General features: G+C 37.6%; 1 protein-coding gene across 1 annotated transcript in view; it reads left to right on the forward strand.

Annotated features, from left to right (window-relative positions):
* Positions 1–23,769, forward strand: part of DOK6 (docking protein 6) — a 261,432-nt gene that overhangs the window by 115,648 nt on the left and 122,015 nt on the right. Inside the window, exon 3 of the mRNA XM_087757545.1 lies at positions 11,829–11,943. Within this exon, the coding sequence (XP_087613671.1) occupies positions 11,829–11,943 (115 nt within the window). The remainder of the gene's footprint in view (positions 1–11,828; positions 11,944–23,769) is intronic.

The following is a 23,769-nucleotide window of genomic DNA, read 5'->3' on the forward strand; positions in this document are numbered from 1 at the left end:
TTGCTATTGTTGGATTGGGATGAAGGTTATTTTTAAAGACACTGAGCTATACTTACACCCTTTAAAATTCAAGGGGTGTAAAGCATTCTAAATAATACTATTTTTGTGGTGGGTTGGTATTTACTGGTTTAATCCTTTTTAAAAACAAAATAAAACAAAACAATTTAGTGGCTAGTGGATATCTCTGTGGTTGTGCTTGTATATGTGCACTCATGGGCTTGTACCACTTGCTGTTGTCCACAGCCAGCTATGGGACAGAGCCCCCAGCTGAGTCCTGTGCTTGTGTGTTACTTCCTCACCTTTGAGATCAAGTGAGATGAGCCAGGAATGGGGATGGCAAAGATTATGATGTCCCTTCTCCTTTCCTGGCTAATGTAATTTCTCTTTTTCTGAATATAGCTCTTGATAGTTCAGCGATACCCAGCATCTGAGAGGTCCTTAAATCCTGCATCATGAGGTACCTCTCAGCCATGATTTTTTTTTTCCCCTGTGAGTGGTACAATGGAAGTAAGCCAGCCTCTCTTGCCTAATTTTGACCCACGGCTTCCCCATGGTTTCAAGATCTGGCTAAAGACAGCTACAGCCTAAGTTGAAGGCTTTCACAGTTTGAAAGGGGTAGGAAGGGGAGTTAAACCTAGGGCTCAGCCACTGGCATAATGTACAGCATAGATACAACCAAAATAATTTATGTGTGTTGGAAGCCTATGGTTACTTGTACCTTCTAACACTCCTGACCCAGTTTGTCAATGCAGTGAGTGGTTTCATAGTTAGGGTTATACCTAGCAGTTTAGCAGGAAGAATTATATACTCATCACTTACTGCGTTCAGCTAAGTTATATTTTGTAAGTATGTCTTTGCTTGTAAGTTGTTTTCAGATGTAGCCTGTGTTAATAAACTTATTATTAATTGATCTTATCTAACAAGATAAGTTTGGGAATTATTAAAGGTCAGTCAATTTAAATAAACCAAGAGGAAAATTTAAAGGAGGTTTTGGAAAAGTACATTTCTCCTTTTCTTTTTACTTGAAGACCAATAACATATTCCTTTTAATTAACCAATACCTTTGGGCCGAAACTAGAAATGTTCTGGGCATAATCATGTACTTTGAGAATGTTAAATGTGAAAACTCTTAAAAACAGACACAGTTTCTAACTGTCCAGTATATTTTAGTAGCCTCACAAGGCTATTAAAACTCATATAATGGTCTAATTCGTGTCCATGTTCATTGCAAAATATTGTCTTATTATTCTACTTGGACAATTAAACTACAGTAATGAAATGCCCCATTTTGTTTCTCAGGCATAAGCACAGTGCTACTGTTTGCATACCTAGTAATTCTAACAGGAATTTTGATGTTGAAAGTATCTTTTTTTTTATTGTAGCTGAAATTTTGAAAGATAATTGGGAAACCTATTTTATTTCAGTTGTGAATCATCTTCCCTCTCTGCCATCTCTCTAGCGTGGTGTTATTTTTCAAGTGTGAACCTGAGTTTCAAATTAGAGTGTTCTTTCAGTATTAAGGCATTAGTTATTTTAAATTTCGTCAACACTCACTTTTGCAGAAGGCTGGTTTTTCACCCTTTTTTTAATTCTATACTAACACAACAGTCTGGTATTCAGTTTGCACATCAAAATGAAAGGTCAGATTGGAAAACATATTTCATAGGTTCTTTAGAATAGTGAGGAAATGGGATTGGGGAGAACTGGGATTTTTATATTACAAATGACTGTCTATAAAAACACCCTTTGAAGTGTGAAGGCATTTCTTCTTCACTGTGTATTTAAAAATCCTAATTAAAATGTTTGTTAAGGGAAGAGGTCCACATACACATGAACTATTCAGATTTTAATTATTGCTTTAAAACACCAGGCTACCAGCCAAAACCAGAATAATCCCAGTAGGCTGGTTGATTTTATGGATTAGGCAGCAGTTCAATCCTGGCAGCATTACAGCAGTGCAGTTTGAAAGAAAGTAAAGTAACTTTGCTTGGCAAAACCCCTACTTCTTTGACTATTAAAGGTAGCTGGTATGATGTAATATGCCTTTTCTGCCTTGGTAGGTTTGATTTACAGACAATGTGAAACAATATAGCATTTAAAGTGACATAACAAAAGCTAATCAATTAAGTTCGGTTTCCAGCCTTATTGTTTTTAGATTTCATTGAGGCAAGGTGAAGAGTTTGTAACTGCTTATGTGATAAGTGGGCAGTCAGAATACAGGATGAATCTGGGTAGCCAGGTGGTAGCCCATATGAAAGTCAGGAATACTGATAATTAGTAATACTTAGCAATACTTAACAATAGTGAAGACTTACAGAAAAGAGAGAGTTGAGGTAAAGATTCAGATTTTCTCTTTCTTTTACATTTATTTACATTTTGAGAAATTACAAGATAGTTATTTTATTTTATATTCAGTCTAAATTTACATAATGTCATCTACATTCTCCAAAAATGCTGAAAAATTTAAACTTTTTCATTTTTCTTAAATCTCAATTTTATCTGGTGTGCAAGAAGAAATTATTCAGTATCCTTCTGCTATCAGACCTACGTGTATTTCTTCCGATCAAACTTCACTTTCTTGGCCTGACATTACTGGCTGATATTTAGCCTGATTTGTTTTTAATATATGGATTCGTTCTGTCCTTTTTTGTTTGTTTTTATTATCTACCTTTTCAGTTAACAGATAGAATTCTTACTGCTGTTATAAGTGTGTTTTCCATTTAGTGCTTACAGGAATGAACATTTACTTGGTAGCAGTTTCTTAAACCCTTATTCCTCTGAAATAGCAGCTGGAGACCTGCCCCAGAGGTATAATGTGGAGGTTGATATGCCACTCTTTGGCAAAATTCCTGGAGAGTGTTGTTACCATAACAACTCATCTTCTTCCAAGGATAAATCCACATGCAGAGATGGGGAAAACTCTTCTGTTTTCTTTGTGAATTGGTTTTGCTTTTAATACGACCCATTCTTTCACTTTTCTCATCTTGGGATTTCTCTTTTCCCTTCTTATGTTCCTCTTGTAATCTTGTGTTTTAAGTTTTGCTATTCTTTCATGAAATAAGTTTTTCATTTTTTTCTGCATCTTAGTACTTTTTTACCTGAAGTCTTAGTCCTATTGTTGATTGTCATGTGCTGTTCTTGTGCAGAATATGCTGAAGTCAGGAAAATGTGTTTCATCTTAAATACTCTGAATGCTTAATCCCATATGGGTTTGCCCAAACCCATCAAGGTCCAAATAGCCCTACAGATCTGTTAGCATCCCTTCCTTAGACTCACAATTTAATTCAGATGTGAAGGGACCTCAGGAGGTCTCTTGTCTGACTCCTGCTCACAGTAAAGCAAGCTCTGAGGTCAGACAAAGCTAGCTCAGGGCTTTGTCCAGGTGGGTCTTGAAAACCTCCAGGGACGGAGACCACAGAGCCTCTCTGGGCAGCCTGTCCCACTGCTGGGCTGTCTTCATGGTGGAAACATTGCTTCTCATATGCAGCCTGAACATCTCATCTCAGTTTATGCCCATTGTCCTTTTTCCTCCCACCAGGCACAGCTGTGAAAAGCCTGTCTCTGTCTCATTGATAACCTCCCTGCAGGCACTTGGGGGCTGCTGTTAGGTGCCCCCGAAGCTGTCCATGTTGCATACTGGAGCAGCCACCATCCCTCAACCTCTCCCCACAGGGCAGGTGGTCCAGCTCTGGCTGTCCTGGGGACCCTCTGCTGAGGGTAACTGATAAACACTCTGGTTTATCAATTGCATTAGGGTCCCAAAACTGGACACAGTATTGTAAATGTGATCTAATGAGTGCTGAGTAAAGAAGAAAAGTCACTTCCTTTGATGTACTGGCTGTGCTTCTCTTAATGCAGCCATTTCCGCAGTCCCAAAGGTCTTATGCTTTTCAGGCAGCACACTGTCTTTTTTTAAGAGCCAAAATCATGTCCAGCTCTGTCTGAAGCTGCAACAAAACTTCTACTCTGTGGCAATTGGATTTAACTATGTAAAAGGAGCTGCTGCTAACTGCAGATAGGATGACTGAAAAATGAGCTGAAGGGCGATGTTTTGTTTCTTTGAGATACTCCCCTCTGTAGTCCTTTCATCTGCAATGGGCCAGCATGTCCTTTTCTCCTTTTGCAGACTGGCAGCAGCATTCAGAGTAATGTTAGCATATTGGTGCCTCCTTTGCCCTTTTCTGGCTATGATAGTTAACATAGCTCTTGCTTCTTATATCATTCTCTTATTGTTATCATGCTGTTTCTTGTTTGAGGTAGCTCTCTACTGTCTGGGTATCACTCACTAGAGTCCCTGCTCCTTGCCACTGTGTTTGCATTTGCTCTGTTGCATTACTGCTTGAGTGGTATTACACAACAGATGGCATGTGGACCATTATTAAGAAATAAGAGGATGAACAACTACATTTTGTAGCGTGCTCTTCTGCTTCTATTTTTGCTAGATAGAAATTAAATGACAGGAAGGTAGTGCACGTTGCAAAACAGAAATCCATTTATGTAAATTCAGACCTTTTTCTCTGCCCAAGCAATTTCCAGGACTCTGCAAAATGGAAATAACATTCAGTAGATGGAATCACAGAATCATTTCCCTCCCAATTTCATATGGGAGGCACATGTTTTAGATTTTATGCATGATTTTTGTGTTTTTCATCTTTTCTGAACCTCCTTTCCTACTTACTGTGGAATTATATTCTTTGTGGTGATGTAGATGTAATATGTGATTTGGAAGTAGTATTTCTATAACTGTGGAAGAGTTATTCAATCTATTTAACTGTACAATTTGAGCATCAGAGCCCTAGATGTGTCATATACATATAGTCTTTACGTTTCCATGTAACACAAAAGTGGATAATGCAGATCCTAGATGTTCAGCTACCTGACTAGAACAGATTTTTAGTACAATAAGCAAACAAATAAATGTCCAGTGTAGGTTAGTGATGAAATATAATGGATTCAAGAGAAAGTATATTGAATTTTTCCTAAAATCCTTCCTCTCTGAGAGAACTAAACGTAGTTCCAAAGAAAGTAATCAGAAAAATGTAAAATTATGTTGACCATTAAGGAAGAAACAAATCCCAGTTAATCTCACCCTTTACTTAAATTAAGCTTATTTTGTAATTTAATAGCCTTTCACGTCTAACAATACAATTAAGATGCCAAAAAGAAAGGAAAAACCAACAAAAACCCCAAAAATTTTAAAGGGAAGGTATCCTATTTAAGTTGCATTGACAGTGGCTGTTTTGTCATATCAAATATTTTGCTAACATAATGGAAATGTTCTCTTGTAATTATTTCCTGTAATTTACTTGGGTAACAAATGCACTTTCAGAAAGAAGACTATGGATTGCTGTAACATGGGTCATAGACTCCCAGACAGAAATAATGCGGGTGTTTTTCCCATGTAAAAATAAGCTCTTGACATGGATGAGTTGTTATAGCCAGCGCTCAGACTGGGAGAGTGGGCGAGTTCTGAAATGTCATGTCAACACAGGTAAGGGCTAAAGCACTTTTAGAGAGACCAGAAGTTTGTTACTAGCAATCTATTATCTGATCTCTTCTGGCTAGCCAGAGGTAACTGTCTGCTTCAGTGAATCAATCTGCAGTTCAAAGTTTCCATATAACAATCCTGAATAATTTGCTTAATCATCGTCCTATGCCTGTGTATTTTGCTTGGATTTAGGCTATTTCTACCTGCCACTGTGGACTATCTTATATTAATTCTTTTCCTGCACTTGAATTATTTACTAGGAATCCATAGTATGACTTTACTGAAATCAGATGGCAGTTATTTTAGCTAGGGAGAAGTGGAGTTAGACTTCTAAAATCTATCAGGATGTTTTTCAGTTCTTTTCCAAGTCTGTTGGCACAGAAATGCATAAAAACTAATATAGACCAATCCTTTAGTTTTTCTTGTAACTCAGTCCCCTGGCATCTGGCAATGCTGGGGCATTCTGACAGAGAGCAGGGAATGGAAGCAATTTGATATTAGCATCAAATTTAGGATCTTCATGTAGAGAGGTGACTTCAAGTTCCTGTGAACCTCTCAAGGTACAAATGGTTATCATAAGACATAGGACAGGGAAAATCTTCAAGGAAACTAAGATTTTTTAATTTTTTTTTTTTCTAAGTGAGGGCATAAACTCTCTTCTTCCTCTGATTCTCTTATCTTTTTGACCACATAACATGAGGTTTGTTGACTGTTGGTTCCTTCAGAGGAGTCTTTTCCAACTTTTCCTCTTGCTCTTAAGGTTAATGCCTTGCTGTATATGTCATTTATATATTTATTTTCTTTTGGAAAAAAATAAAAAAATAAAAAGATAGAAACCTTTTTAGTACAGTCATAATATAGAGCAGTAGGCAGCTTTTTGTTTGCCTTGTTTTTATTTTATTTTTTTTCCTTTTTTATAATTGATCCACCCAGATGTGGCTAGACAGCATTTACAAGCTTTTGGTGATTATTGATCTTATTATTTCTATATAACATTTACTTAAAGGAAGCAAGTAGAAGCTCTGAAAGTGGTGCCCTTTTTAGATGAGATGCTATACCAACACAAAACACATGTAAGTTTTGGGCCTATGTGCAGGGCAAGATAAAAACAATGAGGATGTGAAGTGAAGCAATGTGGATGATTCTTAAGTGCTCTAGAGATATGAGAAATCGTGGCAGAAAACTAACTATAGGCTCTTTTGCACTCTTGTTCAGTGCTTGATGTTCCTCTGTAAAGAAGTTTTGCATTTTGGTAAACAATCTGAGACTCACCCAAAAGAACTGTGTGCAGATCAAGTGCATTTCCTGAGGCTGTACTGGTGATTAGCTGTGCTGATGTGGAATCTCTGAGGTGATCCAAATTCCTGACTGTGAGCAGAAGCAAGTTGCAAAAATTCAACACTGATGGGTAACCTTGAGACCCTGGTGCAAGCCTAGCCTAGCTTAATTTTGCAGGACTGAGCTGCTGCCTTTACCAGTCCTAGAAATTCTGCTACCTTGTAGCCCTTCAGGGTTATGTCTTTTCATCAAATATTAACCAGAAGTAAAGGAATTGGATGTCTCTGATATACCTGTTTCAAAACCCCCCAAGAAAGAAAAAAAACTTTTATATATGAAAAAAAAAAAGTGGAATAAAAAAAGCTTGGCAAAGAAAATTTTGTTACATACAAGTTAAGTAACTATACCACATCTTTTCTGCAACCAGTGTTCATTGTCATTCTAGAAACAAGAAAAATCATTTTAGAGACTGATACGGGAAAAGATCAAGAAACCAAGTAGAAAAAAAAGCAAGGAAATGTATGCGTGGGCTGCTGAGTGATGGACATATGAGGCAGGAATTACTGATGAGGAGTAGGAGAACTGAGAAATCGGCCAGGTGCTAAGAGTCCCTAACATGTACCACACTGAGCACCATATGGAGTACTGCACTAAATAATAGCACCGAAGTCTAGTAGAGAAAAGAAAGTCTAAGTTAACATACTAATGTTAGTGAAAAGTTGTAAACTACATAATCATAGCTTAATACAAAAGGATCTATTTAGCCTACTGGAAGAAATCATAAAGGATAAGGGTAGGCAAGAAATATTTGCAAGATTACTCACTGAAGAGGTAATATTAGGGATTTTATTTGTTGTTGAAGCTCATTTTGTTCTAAGGAGATACAAATAGAGGGAAATAAGAAAACTGATTTTCAAAGTTGTTGATGGCTTGGGTTGTTTTTAATATTACCAAAGTTTTAGGCAAAGTATAATCCCATAATGGGAATATTTCCATCTTTTTTTGTGGAAAGTCTAGGTTAGACTCTTACATGTGTAATAGAACATTAAATTTTCCCTTTATTCTTTTCTTCTTACTAGTACAGGATTATCACTGGTCTAGGTAGTTCAGAAATACTATTTTGTTATTCTGAAGAACAGCAATGTTTTCAATGAACTAAACTATTTTGTCAACAAGTCTGTTATGATACCACAGGGAGAAAATATTGGTATAACATTCCTTGTTTAAAAAAGTAGATTTGCCTAATACACTACTCATAAAAAGGGGCTTTTTCTTTTTGATAAATTTTCAATTTGATTAGTCTTTTGAAACCTTCTTAAAGTTTGTAAAGAGGTTGTTTAAATTATTTCAAAAAAGTAATGACTTTTTTAGGATTTTTTTTGTCTTTTCAGTCTTTTTTTTCCCCTTTAAAAAGTATTGTTTCTTTGGTTATTTATTTATAAAAAATAATAGATAAAAATTTAAACCACACTTTTAAAAATCACTGAGATAAAGCAGTCTGGTTACCAAGGCAAAGTTTGTTTTTCCTTCATACAAAATATAAACTCTCAGGTGTTTATTTTTTAATTGCAAATGTTCAGTGAGTAGAGAAATGACTCATGTTTCATTGGCATTAAACCCAGGATTCAGAATTTGATTAACTTCAATTCTCTCCAGCAGTGGGAGAATAGACTTTCACAGTATTATTACCTTGCCTCTATCTTTCTGCTCTGATTGCGGAGGGAAACATGCAGTACAATTTCAATAGATGAACATAGAAGCAAAAATTCATATCTCTGATATTAAAAATTACATATCCAATAGAAATAATGAGGGGTTTATTTGAGAATATGGCCTCTCTTGTTGTTAGCATCAGCTCAGATTTCTGAGATGTTAACTGGTGGGGATTTTTTTCTGTCAACCTGTTGACTTGCTCAACAGATAAAACTAGAACTGCTTCTTCAACTTCTATATGATTTGGTGTACATGAGCCAGCAATGTGTTCTTGCCAAAAAGAAAGCTAATAGTATCCTGGGCTGCATTAGAAAGAGCATTGCCAGCAGGTCGAGGGAGGTGATCCTTCCCCTCTACTTAGCACTGGTGTGGCCACACCTGGAGTGCTGTGTCCAGTTCTGCACTCCCAGTACAGGAGAGACATGGGTATACTTGAAAAGAGTTCAGTGAAGGGTCGCGAAGATGATGAGGGCACTAGAGGATCTCTCCTATAAGGAAAGGCTGAGAGAGCTGGGACTGTTTAGTCTGGAGATGAGAAGGCTCATTCATTATACACGCATTAGTGAGTGTATTCTCTGAGCCTGAAGGGTTTAGAGAAGACAGACCCAGGCTTTTTTCAGTGATGCCCAGTGACAGGACCAGAGGCAATAGGCAAACACTGAAACAGAGGAGGGTCCTTCTGAAAGTGACTGAGCACTTGCACAGGTTGCCCAGAGAAACTGTGGAGTTACCCACCTTGGAGATATTCAAAAGCCATCTGGACATGGTCCCAGGCAACTGGTTCTAGGTCACCCTACTTGAGCAGGGGGGGGTGGACCAGATGACCTCCAGAGATCCCTTCCAACCTCAACCATTCTGTGATGCTGTGAAGTTTGCTGCTTTCTCAGATACAATGATGGGACTGAGTGCTAAAGCTCAGTTACTTTTTTTCTCTTTCCTTTTTCTGTTAATTTGTCCAGTAAAATTATTTTTCCTAACTAACATCTGTAGAAATTCCCTTTATCCTCAGAATATTATGACTGAAACGGTATTATTTCCAGGAAAACCTTCAGTTCTTGTAAAACAAAGCATTTCAAGGTGAAAGATATTATTTGTTCTTTAAATTATCTTTTTTTAAAAAAAAAACCTGGCAGAAATATTTTGGCTACCCGTGTTAAACCATTAAAGGTTTTGACAAGAAAAGAGGTATCTCACAATATCTCATGATAGTTTGAAATATGTCCATTTTTGTGGAAAGATGTACACAAGAGGAATGTGACTTCTGTGCGAAACTATGAATGGCTCAAAAAAACGTGCTTTAAAAAAAGAAAGTAAAAGTCAGGAAGTTTGGAAGAGGCAATTAACATAATTCTTTGCCTGTCACATTGGAGTTATAAGAAGTTCTGTGCTGTCTAGGGAGGCGGTATGATTCTAGAGACAAAAGAAAGTTGAAATGTGTTTAAAACAGAGCCCCTTTTCCCCTACATGGAGACTGTTTTTCTTCACTTGCCTTGCATTTAGTTCAACCAAATCTCTCATATGGGTACCGAAAAGCAGTACGTCAGAATTCGGTGCGGTTTTCATTGTCTCTTTCAGACATGAAATTCTCATCAGCAAATAAAATAAAATTCTATTGTTTGTTCATTTTGTGCTGACAATATTCCTAAGTGTGTGAATGATCTTGCATAAAAAAAAAAATCTTCTGTCAATATATTAAATAAAACAGGCTTAATGTGCTGGTCAACAAGAGAACCCATAAAATCATCTTTATAGGTGGCTAGGTATGCATCCCCAGTTGTCTGTAGTCATGTTTCGAACAAAAATTACTGTGAAAGTTGTGTAGCTTTGATTCCAGGAATGCAGGTTTTTTGGATCTATTATCAAACTTATCAGCATTGCAGAATCTTTCAGTAATCTATAACACTCAAATGTTAAAGAAAATAATAGATCTGTACTATCTGAGACTGGAAGAAGGCTTAATATGCCCTGTTGTCACTATTCAAAGCACTTCTATTTCCTTTCCTGCTATTCCAGAAAGGGAAATTTCTCCTTTTTAACATAACAAAATTTAAGGCTTTTTCTGAATGGTGCGCTCAGTCACAAATGCGCATACACGTAAAATCATCACTTTCTGTTTCATTTTCTTGTGTTAAAATCACTGGGGTTTTTTTCATCCAGTTTTGGCCCACCTGTTACAGCAAAGATATTGACAAACTGGAGTGAGTTTTGCTGAAGGCTGTCAAGATAGACCCCATAGCATTCTTCAGTTCTGGTCTCAGGTTTGTCATCAGCACCTACGCGTTCCATTTCATGCTTTGTCTCAGTTTCTTTCCCTGACTTCCTGATGGCTCTCACTGCTCATCTGCTCTCAATCTTTTTTGCAATGTCTTTGCCCCAACATGTTCCATTTTTTTACTGCACCATATAAAATCTCTGTCTCTTAAAAAACATTCTTTCCAGCATATGAAAGGGAATGCTAGACCTGTACACAGGGAGCGTAAGAGTTACAAAACAAAACAAAAAAAATCCATCCACATTCAGTCCATTTTTTCCCTAGTCATAGATAGCCAAACTCATATGGATGACATTTTTAAGAAATTAATTCTGCCTGAGGCAGATGTCCTGCCCGGAAAAGCTGACTATAAACAGATAAAGTTTGCCCAGAGTTCCAAGAAACTGAGAAAAAGATTTTATAATGTGAAGTGTTAAGCAGTTTGATATAGGCTGTGCCACCAGCTCTGGTTGTAATAATATATTTTTCTTCCATTTGTGTTAATTGCAGTTATCTTCTTGGATCAAAGGAAAATGGAAATAGATTGAATTGTTTATGCTGTAAATTTGCTACAAGAGTATTTTTTTGTTGATAAGCTTCTCTAATATTTGGAAAATAAAATTGTGATTCTTATGAGGATGACAATTACACCTTAAAGACAGATGAGGATCTATCATTACAAATGTAGTGATACTAACTGGCATGATAATTGAGTTACTTCCCTTAACTAATAAGACACTGCTGTTCCTACATTAGGTTATGTATTTGATGTGGATTCTGAAACTGGTCAAAGTTGTACGAATATAGAAATTGAAAAATATATTATAGAATAATCATAAGACTATCTTGATGTCATTGTAATAACTATGTTTCCAAGTACAACTTTATTAGAGAAGTTAACTGTTCACTTTTTGATACATTACATTTTATAGAAAGTGTTGCAGCTTTAGACTCTATTCATGTGGTTTTGTCAATTAAAAAACTTGTAAATAGCCTTGAGGAGGGAAAACAGATTATAGTAAAAATTGAGAGGTTATGGTTAATATTTTTATTTGTACTATATATACACTGGCCTAAAATAGTTTTCTTCATTTTAAGGTAACTGAGCTGCACAATATCAAAAACATAACTAGATTGCCTCGAGAGACAAAGAAGCATGCCGTGGCAATTATCTTTCATGATGAGACGTCAAAGACATTTGCGTGTGAGTCAGGTAAGCAATTGGTACTGCACCTCTAGCTTGAAGAAATCAAGTTACACATCAAAGTCTTGCTCAGATGAATTAACTTAAAACATCAGATAGAAATCCTTAGCTTAAAGGAATTTGTTGTAAACAAGAACTTTAGAGTTTTGGGTTTAGGTTTTTTGGGTTTTGGCACGGTTTTTTTAATATACTTTGGGAGGTGTTGGGGATGTTACAAGAGCTCTTTCTTCCATTACTTTTCTTTGACTGCACACAGATGGTCTAAAGGCTGGAGATTTTCAGCTAAACTTGTAAAACTGCATAAAAAATACCTATGGGATGTTATTAGATCAAGATGTGAAACATTCTTTTTTTTGCCAAGTTTTGCTATAGGCACTTACTAAACTAATAATTATCATGCCATTGCAAATAAGAGCTAAATACCAGCTAAAACCTCAGGATATTGTAAAGCTGGATGTCAAGCAGTCTGTGGTTTGAACAGCTACATAGTATAATGAATGGGTTAAGGTGAGAACAGACTGGAGCATCATGGTACACAAGGACAGGTAGTTACTTGTGAGACACTGAATACTGCACTATTAAAGTGCACTGTTTTCTTGTTTGAAAATGCAATTGTACATGTCTGTGTCCTAGGGTATATTTTACCTGAAAAAATGTTTTTAAAAAGAATGAGAAATATTTTAATGATAAAGTTTCTATTTGTTTAGTGACTTATTTGAAACTGTGCATTTTAAAATTATATCTTAATGTTATCATATAAACATTGCATGGTGTACATTCTAAATTAAATACAGTGAAACAAAATGCAAGAAATATGTGAGGAGGTAGGTTAAAAGTGTGTAAGGTCATGAATTATGTGGATTTTGGATCAAGTATTGCAAACATTAATATATCCATCCCATCACAAAAGATGGATTGACAGAGTTTTGTTTGTTTATTAATTTAGATTTTAAAATACACACATAGAAAATCTGTGGCTTTCTAGGATCAGTTTAACAGATTATTGGATAAGTAGTTCACATTGAAGATTTTAATTTCTAATGTGTAGAATTAATAATGACTGTATAATATGATTAATAATTGAATAAAAACATTTTAATTATGTTTCAACAGCTCTGAAATCAGTTCTATGGAAACTTTTCCATTTGCCTACACATGCGTTCCCCTGGTTCTCTGATGAAAACATCTTATTCCTTCCCTAGAATTACTATGGTGCAGGTATATTTGAAAAGAATGACAGCAAATCATAACTTCAGGATTCTTTCACCAAAGAAGGGGCAAACCTGAGAAGGTTCAGCATGTCTGGCCTACTCATCCCTTTCTTCTGTAACAAACACGATGCAACTCCTTAACCTTGAACCCAGTTGTGTAAGTACCTTAAGGTCCTAACAAGATGTCGGTATAAGATGCCCTACCTTAAGGCTATGCTCTATGCAAAGGTGTGTTTTGAATGGATGGAGCCTTGAGTGAAGTGACGAACTGGTGGAGAGCTTGTGGACAGAGATCAAAGGACAGACCAACACAGGTGATATTGTAGTAGGTGTCTGCTATAGACCTTCTCATCAAGAGAAAGCAGATGAAGCATTCTTAAGGCAAGTGGAAAAAGCCTCACAGTCCCAGGTGTTAGTACTCTTGGGTGACTTTAACCACAACAATATCTACTGGAAGGTCAATATGGCTGAACACAAGCAATCCAGATTTCTGGAACAGGTCAAAGACAATTTCTTGATATAGATGATCAATAATGTGATGATCAGAGATGCTCTGTTCAGGGACGTGCTTGGCAGGATCCTATGAATACTTGCCTTGAAGGGCAAAGGGGCCCAGGAGAACTAGCTTAGCTAATCTTCAAGGACAGCATCCTCTGAGCACAAGAACTGTCCATCCCATTCTTCAGAAGACAAGCATTGCAGAAGACCAGTATGGATGAATGTAGAGGTCCTGATTCAGCTCAAACACAAAAAGGAAAGCCCATGGAAGCAGGGACAGACTACTTGGGAAGGATACAGAGGCATTGTCCATGTATATAGGAATGAAGCCAGGAAAGCTCCAGCTCAGCTGGACCTGAAACTAGCTAGGGAGGTGAAGGACAGAAAAGGTTTCTTAAAGTACATCAACAGCAAAAGGAAGGCTAAGTGAGCATAGGCCCATTGCTCGATGGGGCAGTGGACCTAGTGATAAGGGGCATGAGAAAGGTTGAGGTACTCAATGCCTTTTTTACACCTTGTATTTCACTCACAAGGCTTGTCCTCAGGCCTTTGAGGTCTCAGAGCCTCTTAGAAGTCAGTGGGAGTGAAGTACTACCCACAGTAGAGCAAGGCAGAGTCAGGCATCACTTAAATCACCTGGATATCATACACAAGTCCATGGAACTAGATCATCAAGAATGACAAGAAGGAGGATCCAGATAACTATAGGCCAGTCAGCCTCAGCTCAGTCCCTGAGAACACTGTTGAAGTAAATCATGTGTAAGCACATGAAGGACAACAAGGTGAATGGGAGTAGCTAAAACATTTTCCATATGCAAATCATGCTTTCTATGACAAGGTGTCTGTCACTGTGGGAAAGGGAAAGACAATGGTTGTTATATATCTAGATTTTAACGGTCTTTGACAGCCTTCCATAGCCTCCTGCGTAGCCCCAGTTTGTGGGACATGGGATGAATAACAGAACTATAAAGTGGATAGAACATAGGCTGGGCTTGAAGAGTTGTGATTAATGGTGCAAATTCAGGCTTGTGGCCAGTAGGTAGTGGGTCCCTCAGGGATCAGTGCTGGGACCAATACTGTTCAATGTCTTCACTGACAACCTGGATGATGAGATGAAGAGTAGTCTCAGCAAGTTTGCAGGTGACACCAGATTAGGGTGAACCAAACTAGGAAAGCAGGGCTGCTGTCAGAGGGACCTGGACAGGCTGGAGAAATGGGCCGCAGAAACCTTTTGAAGTTCAGCAAGAGCAAATGAAAGGTCTTGCCCCTGGGTTGGAGTAATCCCAGGCAACAAGTCAGGCTGGGGGCCAACTGTCTGGGAAGCAGCTCTGCAGAAAAGGGCCTGGGGTCCTAGTGGACAACAAGCTGAACATATCCTGGACTGCATTAGTAAGAGTGTTGACAGCAGGTACAGGGAAGTGATCCTTCCCTTCTATTCAGCACTTAAAAGACCACATCTGGAGTACCGTGTCCAGTTTTGTGCTCTCAGCACGAGAATATTGACATACAGGAGTGAACCCAGAGGAGGACCACCAAAGGTCAGGGTCAGGAGCACATGATGTATGAAGAGACACTGAGAGCTGGGCCTGTTCAGCCTGGAGAAGAAACAACTTCAGAGGATCTTACTGCTCCCTACAACTAGCTGATCTGAGAATGCAGAGAAGATGGAGCTATAAAAGTGTCAGATAACTTGCTGTTTCTGAAAGACTACAACTCTTAGCTGTGGGTATAGTGGAGTTTCAATCAGTTTGCTTTTCTCCATGCCTTCAGTCTATCTAAACAGTATACACTGCATCATCTCCATTCGATGAGATAGATACACTGCTTTGTTTCATTAAAATCTGACTCTTGAACTCCAAAACTTTTGTGCGTTCTGAACTAGGAAGATATGGCTTAAAAAAATTTCTTTCACAGCTCGTTTCCACAACTGAGTTCTGTCTTCCCAGAAGGAACTATTACCATTTTTACTGCTGATGAAAAGTGCCAAGTACTTTGCTTTCCTTTATGAAACTTATCAAAGTGTAAGGAATATTTAGAGCACTGCTTGTTATTTAAAATGTTTTCTTCTTTTTCTCAGATCTCTAAAAAAATATTTAGTGACAGTGGTTTTTTTTTTAACAACCTCATGGTGTACAGTGGTGTACACACAATGGCGTTTATTTTGGCAAATCAGGCCACTTCTTTGGTTAGCACAATAATACCTTTACTCTACAAATACCTCTTCTTTCCCATGGCTTCAGTGGAAAAGAACCACTCAAGTGGTTTTGACTCAGTCAAAAATCATCTTCTAGAATCATAGCTTCTTGACCTTCTTGAATTGTTTAGGAGCCCAAAGTTTCATGATAGGAACATTTTTCTACCATGGAGTCTCTAAATATAGAGAAGCAGATACTTTGTTTCCTGTCATCTTGACCTCCAGGGGCAGATTGAAGGACAGTAATGCTGAACCCATTGCAAAAGGTTGTGCTGAGCATAGAGTCAATAATTTCTTGCAAAGGAGGAGGAAGTAATGGGCAAAGCTGAGTTGGTTTTACATGGGGACTGAACAATGTGAGGTAGGGTTTTTGTCAGAGTTGTATCAGGAAATGTTTTAAAATAACCTTATAATTTTGGGTTTGATAGTATGAGCTGATATCTTTTTCTCTGTGAAGTCTAAAAGTCCATGTGACGAAAAGTAGCACATTTTTCTGGTACTTAGCTTTCTTAATTATGGAATTAAGCACAGTAAAATGCTATTCTGTTTTAAAATAGGTCTCTAAAGATATAGCACACTTTGGTCCTCCCCAGAAAGCCTGAGAGCTGTGATACTAGCCCACTGGGTGTGCTGGCTGGGAGCCTATGGTTTTTTCCTAAGCTCCCGTGGCTTCTAGGGCTTCAGCTTGCTTATTGTCTTCAAGGTAGCTACTGGCAAGCTTGAGCTCTGGACGGGCTGTAGCTCCCATATTTCCATTAGGATATCAGCAAATTAGTCATCTGAGGAGCATCTAATTTTTGGTAATCTTCATTTGCTAAATGAAAACATTTTGTAGAAAAACAAACAAAAATCCTCCATATGCTTTTGTTATCATCTGTCTGTTCCCATCACTACCACCAGTGCTCCCAATGTCTACAACAGCTGAAGAAATCTGTTCAATTCTGAAGCTCTACTGAAATATTTTGAAGAGCAAACCAGTCTCAGATATTACAGTTCCCTGACTAAATGCATGGGGTAACAAGTCTTAAAGAAGAATTATCCTTATTCAGGGAGAGAAGGAAGCTGCTTGCTGTTGCTATATCTCTTTCTGACATCTGTTCTAGTGGGCAGAGACTTGTGACTTTGGTGAGCAGCAAGCAACATTTTAAAATTGTCTCAGTTACCATCAGAATTGTTTCAGTGGAAGTAAACTAATGAGAAGTCATGGCTGATTAAATAACATGAAAAGTAGTCTATAACTCAGTGAACTTAAGACAGGCTCTTTAGAGTGGAAATTCTTCTCCAGACCACAGGAAATTGCTGCCACCTTAGCAAGGAACATGCTAAGGTCTCAGTTTCAAGCCTCCCTGAAAATCATGTGAAAGTTATTGCCATTAAGAAAATTTTAATAAAATTTTTTTTATCAAGAATCATGAAATTCTATGTTGCTTTAGAAACAGGGAAATGCAAAACTCTCAGATTGCTAACACATTGAGACTTGAGATAAAATTAAAAATGTTGCCAAACGTAAAATTTTTTTTATCAAGAATCATGAAATTCTATGTTGCTTTAGAAACAGGGAAATGCAAAACTCTCAGATTGCTAACACATTGAGACTTCAGATAAAATTAAAAATGTTGCCAAATGTATAAGCAGGTTAAATGGAAGGACAGACTACTGTGAAGAAAAATGAGGCAGTTTGGGGGAATTAAACACATTTACTCCAGCATAATAAAGGTTAGAAAGATATTACTGTTGTCTTTTAAATACACCAAGGAGAAAAAAAGGAAAGTTTTTTTAAGATATAAAGTGACCCTTATCACAAGAACAAATACAGAATATATGCCCAGTACCAGCCTATGTTGCTACAGCTATTCAAATAGCAGGAGCAACACAGACTGAAAATTTAGAGGAAAATCTCTAGGAGTTAAAGCAGTGAGGTTCCACACAGAAATTTCCTCATAGAAATCGTTCCCCATTCCCACGTGTTTTTTTTCTACACTCCACAGTGTATTATCACGCAAATGGAGAAATTCTTTTAACTCTGGATGCTAACAACTGGGTTTGAGGTGCTGTCTTTCCCTAATACTTTTTTTAAAAAAGTTGTTGGGATGGAGTTTGTTTGGTTGGTTTTTTGTTTGTTTGTTTTGTTGTTGTTGTTTTTTCCACGTGAGTGTGCCGTTTTGTGTAGATATAGCTATAGAGTCATAGAATCACAGAATCATTTAGGTTGGAAAAGACCTTTAAGATCATCAAGTCCAACCATTAACCTAGCACTGCCAAGTCCACCACTAAACCATGTCCCTAAGCACCACATCTACACGTCCTTTAAATACCTCCAGGGATGGGGACTCAGCCACTTCCCTGGGCAGCCTGTTCCAGTGCTTGAATACCCTTTTGGTGAAGAAGTTTTTCCCAGTATCCAATCTAAACCTCTCCTGGCGCAACTTAAGGCCATTTGCTCTTATCCTATCACTTGCTACTTGGGAGAAGAGACCAACCCCCACCTCACTACAACCTCCTTTCAGGTAGTTGTAGAGAGCGACAAGGTCTCCCCTTAGCCTCCTTTACTCCCGGCTAAACAAGCCCAGTTCCCTTAGCCAGTCCTCATAAGACTTGTGCTCTAGACCCTTCACCAACTTCGTTGCCCTTTGGACATACTCCAGCACCTTGATGTCCTTCTTGGAGTGAGGGGCCCAAAACTGAACACAGTATTCAAGGTGCGGCCTTACCAGTGCTGAGTACAGGGGGACGATCACTTCCCTAGTCCTCCTGGCCACCCTATTTCTGATACAAGCCAGGATGCTATCGGCCTTCTTGGCCACCTGGGCACATTCCCGGCTCATATTCAGCTGGCTGTTGACCAACACCCCCAGGTCCTTTTCTGCCAGGCAGCTCTCCAGCTACTCTTCCCCAAGCCTGTAGCGTTGCATGGGGTTGTTGTGACCCAAGTGCAGGACCCGGCACTTCTCCTTGTTGAACCTCAGACAACTGACCTCAGCCCATTGATCCATTTTTTTACCCAGTGAAGAGTATACTCGTCCAAGCCATAAGCAGCTAGTTTCTCCAGGAGAATGCTGTGGGAAACGGTGTCAAAGGCTTTACTAAAGTCCTGGTAGATAATATCCACAACCTTTCCCTCATCCACTAAGCAGGTCACCTTGTCATAGAAGGAGATCAGGTTACTCAAGCAGGACCTGCCTTTCCTAAACCCATGCTAACTGGGCCTGATCCCCTGGTTGTCCTGTACGGGCCATGTGATGGCACTCAAGAGGATCTGCTCCATAACCTTCCCTGGTACCAAGGTCAGACTCACAGGCCTGTAGTTCCCCAGATCCTCCTTCCAGCCCTTCTTGTAGATGGCTGTCACATTTGCTAACCTTCAGTCAACTGGCATCTCCCTGGTTAGCCAGGACTGCTGACAAAGCATTGAAAGTGGCTATGCTCAGAGCTGTCTGAGCTATGCTCATACACATGTATCTATTGAGAAGCTCTTCTTCCTGCAAGCCTAATATCCATACTATGGCAGTAACCCAAGTGTCTGCACTGAGACAGACATTCTGAAATGCCCTCTAAACTCTCTCTAAAATTGTAGATATGATATGGTGGCTATGCAGAACCAGCAGAAAAATGAATTTGGTGGACATCAATACTGATTAAAGCTAGAAGTTTATGGTGCTATTATGGAAGTTGCTAGCATGATGAGGATTGTGCCTGAATAATAGCTAGCGTTCAAGGAATGAAGTTTGTGGGTTGCACTAGATCAGTGACAGACCGTATGGGAGCATGATTTTTCCTTTAGTGATGCCAGCAAATTATTAAGTGATACAAGTCCCTGGCTCTTTTGGGCTCAGTGGACCCACCAGCACAGGTTTGTGTAAAATTTATTTTGGGTTTTAAATGACAGAATATGAAGAAAATTGATGAATTTGTAAATCTACTGATAAAATAAAATTGGGGGGGGGGGTGCCAATAATATGGATGCAGAGACAAAAGAGACAAAATTATTTAGGGCTGATATGTGCTTTCAGTGATTTGAGTATAGAATGAGATGTTACATGAGAAAAGGGACAAAATGACAGAGAAATCTTAAAACTGCAACTGTGAAACAAATGCAGACATCCCCCAAGATACTGATATTTGTCTGGCTTCTCTTCAGTACAATGCCCCATTCTGTATAGAAGTAGATGAATTGAAGGGGTTTATTTCTTCCCAGGCATGCATGAACTGCAGTTCTAGAGTCATTGCAATCAAGAAACATCTTAATTATTTTTAATAGGTTATACTTTGCCATTCCCATAAAACTCCCATTATTCAAGTCCTGGGGAAAATAGAATTGGGGTGCTGTAAAAAGTCAATCAGCTACCCTATTTGAAACTTGAGTTTTAGGGGTTTATCCATCATTACACTATACTGATATAGCTTAACTGATATTAATATTCTTGTAGTTGTTTTGGCCCAATCCATCATTTTAATTTCTTAAATGTCTTGCTGCTGTGATGGTTACCTTGATAAAACTCTTTTATACATCTGTAACATAAACAGACCTTTTCTTCTACATTCTTTTGCTTTCAACTTTTTCTGAGTGCAGTCAAACTGTGATAAGTAAGTCTTGTTATAACTCTGCAAAAAAAAGTTTTACTTTGTTGAAAATGAAAAACTGTTGGTGTCAAGTGGCAATGTGTTCAGCAACGTGTTTTTTTTAGTTCTGTATATATTTTTCTTTTAAACCTGTTTTCACCATTTGTTGGTGTTGCTTTCTTTTCTTTAAAAAAAATATATCATTGCTATCATTTAAAAAGGCACAAATTCAGTTCATTTTTGTACTGAAAAAGCTTTTGGGCTATTGCCAAATTACTACTGATTATGAGCTGGGGTTTTTCTCCTTGATAGTTTTCACAAGCAAAAATATTCTGTGCTTGAAGAGTTTGACAGATGTCAGTGGAATATTAGATGTAATTCATATCACTATATCCCTTGACAGCTAAGAAGCCTGGAGATTTTGGATTCAAATTCTAGTGAAACATTGAGGCTTTGAGATTCTTACATTCTCCCTTTTTGATCATAATATTTGAAACGCTGTCCACTTTCAGGGCAAAGTTCAGTCTGAATCATCATTATAAGTGTTATATTTGATAATTAATATTTAGGATGTATATTCTTTTGCTTTGGAAAAATAGTTCCCTTTTCATTAATAATGACTTTTATTTCCTAATTTTTTCATGTTTGCCTAAAAATATGCATCTTTATTCTGACTTTAGCATTTACAAATTAGAAATATTTGGATTTTTGCTCTCGTGTCTCATAGTTGGTTGCCTTTCTGTTGGTCTTCATTTTTCTGTGGTTACCTGTCTGAACTACATTGTTACAATTTTCTGACACACATTGGTAATATGTATAACTAGCAAATGAAAGGAATGCAGAAAACATTACCCCATCTTCAGGACGTAACCATTGATGGAACAGGTATTACTCTAATACTTTCCATCCTTTTCAGCCACTTTTAGGTTATTAATTGCGTGCAAACTTACTTCTAAAATTAATTAGCACTTAAAATATTTTGGGAAGACAAACTCATGGGTTTTTTTTAGTATAACTGCCAGCTGCTAAATTTGAAAACAGTAGACACACAAAATGGTCATTATCCCCTCAGCATTTCTCCCAGGCAGGTTCCTGAGCTGAGAACGCTGATGCATTCTCAGTTTGTAGGACAAATGGGGGACAGCAAGGAAACAAGGTTAACTTCCAGCCTAGCAGGAGCATGCACGGGGGCTTTGACAAAATGAGTAGGAAAGCTGTAAGATTTCTAAATGCGAAAATTGAAAAAGGTAAACTTGCTCTGGGACTGCAATATGGGAAACCCTAAATTTAAGGCTTTGAAGATCAAAACATTGTGAGGCCAAAAATTTTTCTCTTTCCCTAAAGTTTCATTACATAGTTGTGTATATTGCAGGTATGATAAGCATTCAGTTGCCCTTGCTGTTCACGTACAGTAAACTTGTCTGGACAATCTTTATTAATGTTTAACATAGTGTATCTAGATAAGTAGAGAAGTTCTGTATTATTCTTTCTTCCTGGACAAATATATTGAAGTGCAGACACTGTATGTGCTTTCCTTATCACAGTTATACTCAAAGGCATTGAAATTTATATGAAATATAAACTGTTCCCATAGAAACAGAAGTCAAAGAAGATAGTTAAGATAATAGTGAATCATCTATTTTAGAGTGTGTGTAGGAGTAAAAGAGTAGAAAAAAATCTTCCTGCCTGCAGAAGCTGAGCAACTTCAGAAGACAAACAGAAGAAGACAAGCAGATTTCAGCTTCATCTGGTAGATGGTGCAAGGTCAGCTGAATTTTTATTTTAGAGAGACTAAGAGAAATACGTGAATCTCAAAGCCTCTGCCCTAGACATTCAGCATACAGTTACTTTTCCCAGTAAGCACAGAGCAGGGGTAGGTTAGTGATGGTGAAGTCCAGGATGTTGGCATATGGAGGTATGGAATTGTTTCTTGGACTTTAATAGAAAGTTTCATAGTTGCTCACTTCTTGTTTTGTTTTGTTTTGTTTTGTTTTGTTTTGTTTTGTTTTGTTTTGTTTTGTTTTGTTTTTTTTATAAGTTGCTAAACATCTGATGAACTTTGCCATATCTGCAGCCTCCATGTTTTATACCAGAACAAGGTCTGTATTAGTGTGATGGCACAAGACCATAAAAATGCAGTCTAAAAACATGGTCTAACATTTGGCTTACAAGAAAAGAAAAAAAAGTTTTTCTTAGCTTCTGGCTGTTTAAACTGAAATCTAAATTTATTAATAATTTGTGCTTCTATATATAGCAAGATTTCTTCCTGATCCCATTTTGAGATACTTATTGGATTTGATAAATGTACTGTGTCATAAATAACTGCTAGTCCTATGAAACAAAGGTATGCAGATACTGTTTTATCCTTTGTATAATTCATGGCATAAATGAATTTCAATGACATTTAGAATAGTTTTTAAGCATATTATAAGTATGAAAGTCCAAATCTACTTCTTAACATGTGAACACATTTTATCAAGAAGGTAAGGCAATAAGGCACTATGTATTTTAACATGTCTTCATGCTATTTATCCTACAATGTCCTACACCTTGCTTTTAAAATATTGGCCTATTCTACACTGCCAAAAGGCATTCATGCACAATAATAAAAGTATTACTGAAAACCATCTGAGAATCTTGATGAGTTTTATGCATAAAATTGCCTCATATTTTGAGTTGTTATTGGCAGTTTGCAGAAGAGGGAATGGAAATGCAACTTCACTAACTAAAAGGCAGATGAATGTGACAAAGCCTGGAAAAGAATCTCAGATAGAGAACTTCTCTCCATATTAAACTCTACTATAGATATATGTATGAATATAGAATCTGCTTTCACTGAAATATCCATGTGTGAGGTTGTAGTATGGATTTGCAATTGCTATTACCAGTAAGAAATGTGAAATATTAACAAAAATATGCAAAATAGAAAAAAATTCCTTTCTTCCTCTTCATCCACTTATTTCTGATCTAGCTAGATACTTGTATTCTGTGGCCATACCTTGGCATTCATCAGGGAAATTACACAGTTGGCTTTCCACACTACCTGAGAAGAGAGGAACTATGTTCTGAGGCAGGAGTAAATACATGCCTTCTTCCTCTTGAAAAAAACCTGCTTATTCAAATTGCTGCATATTTTATATAATGCAGAAACTAAAAGCTTTCCAGGATTGTTTTTTAATGCATTCTTACATGCTGGAATCATGTTATCTGTCATGGTTTAAACCCAGTCAGCAACTAAGCACCACACAGACACTCACTCACTCCCCCCACAGTAGAATGGGGGAGAGAATCAGAAGAATAAAAGTGAGAAAACTCATGGGTTGAGATAAAGACAGTTTAATAGGTAAAGCAAGAGCTGCACATGCAAGCAAA

Source organism: Nipponia nippon, unplaced genomic scaffold (assembly GCF_047370975.1).
Source record: "Nipponia nippon isolate SJK-2023a ecotype South Korea unplaced genomic scaffold, ASM4737097v1 scaffold_1, whole genome shotgun sequence".
NCBI classification, from domain to species: Eukaryota; Metazoa; Chordata; class Aves; order Pelecaniformes; family Threskiornithidae; genus Nipponia; species Nipponia nippon.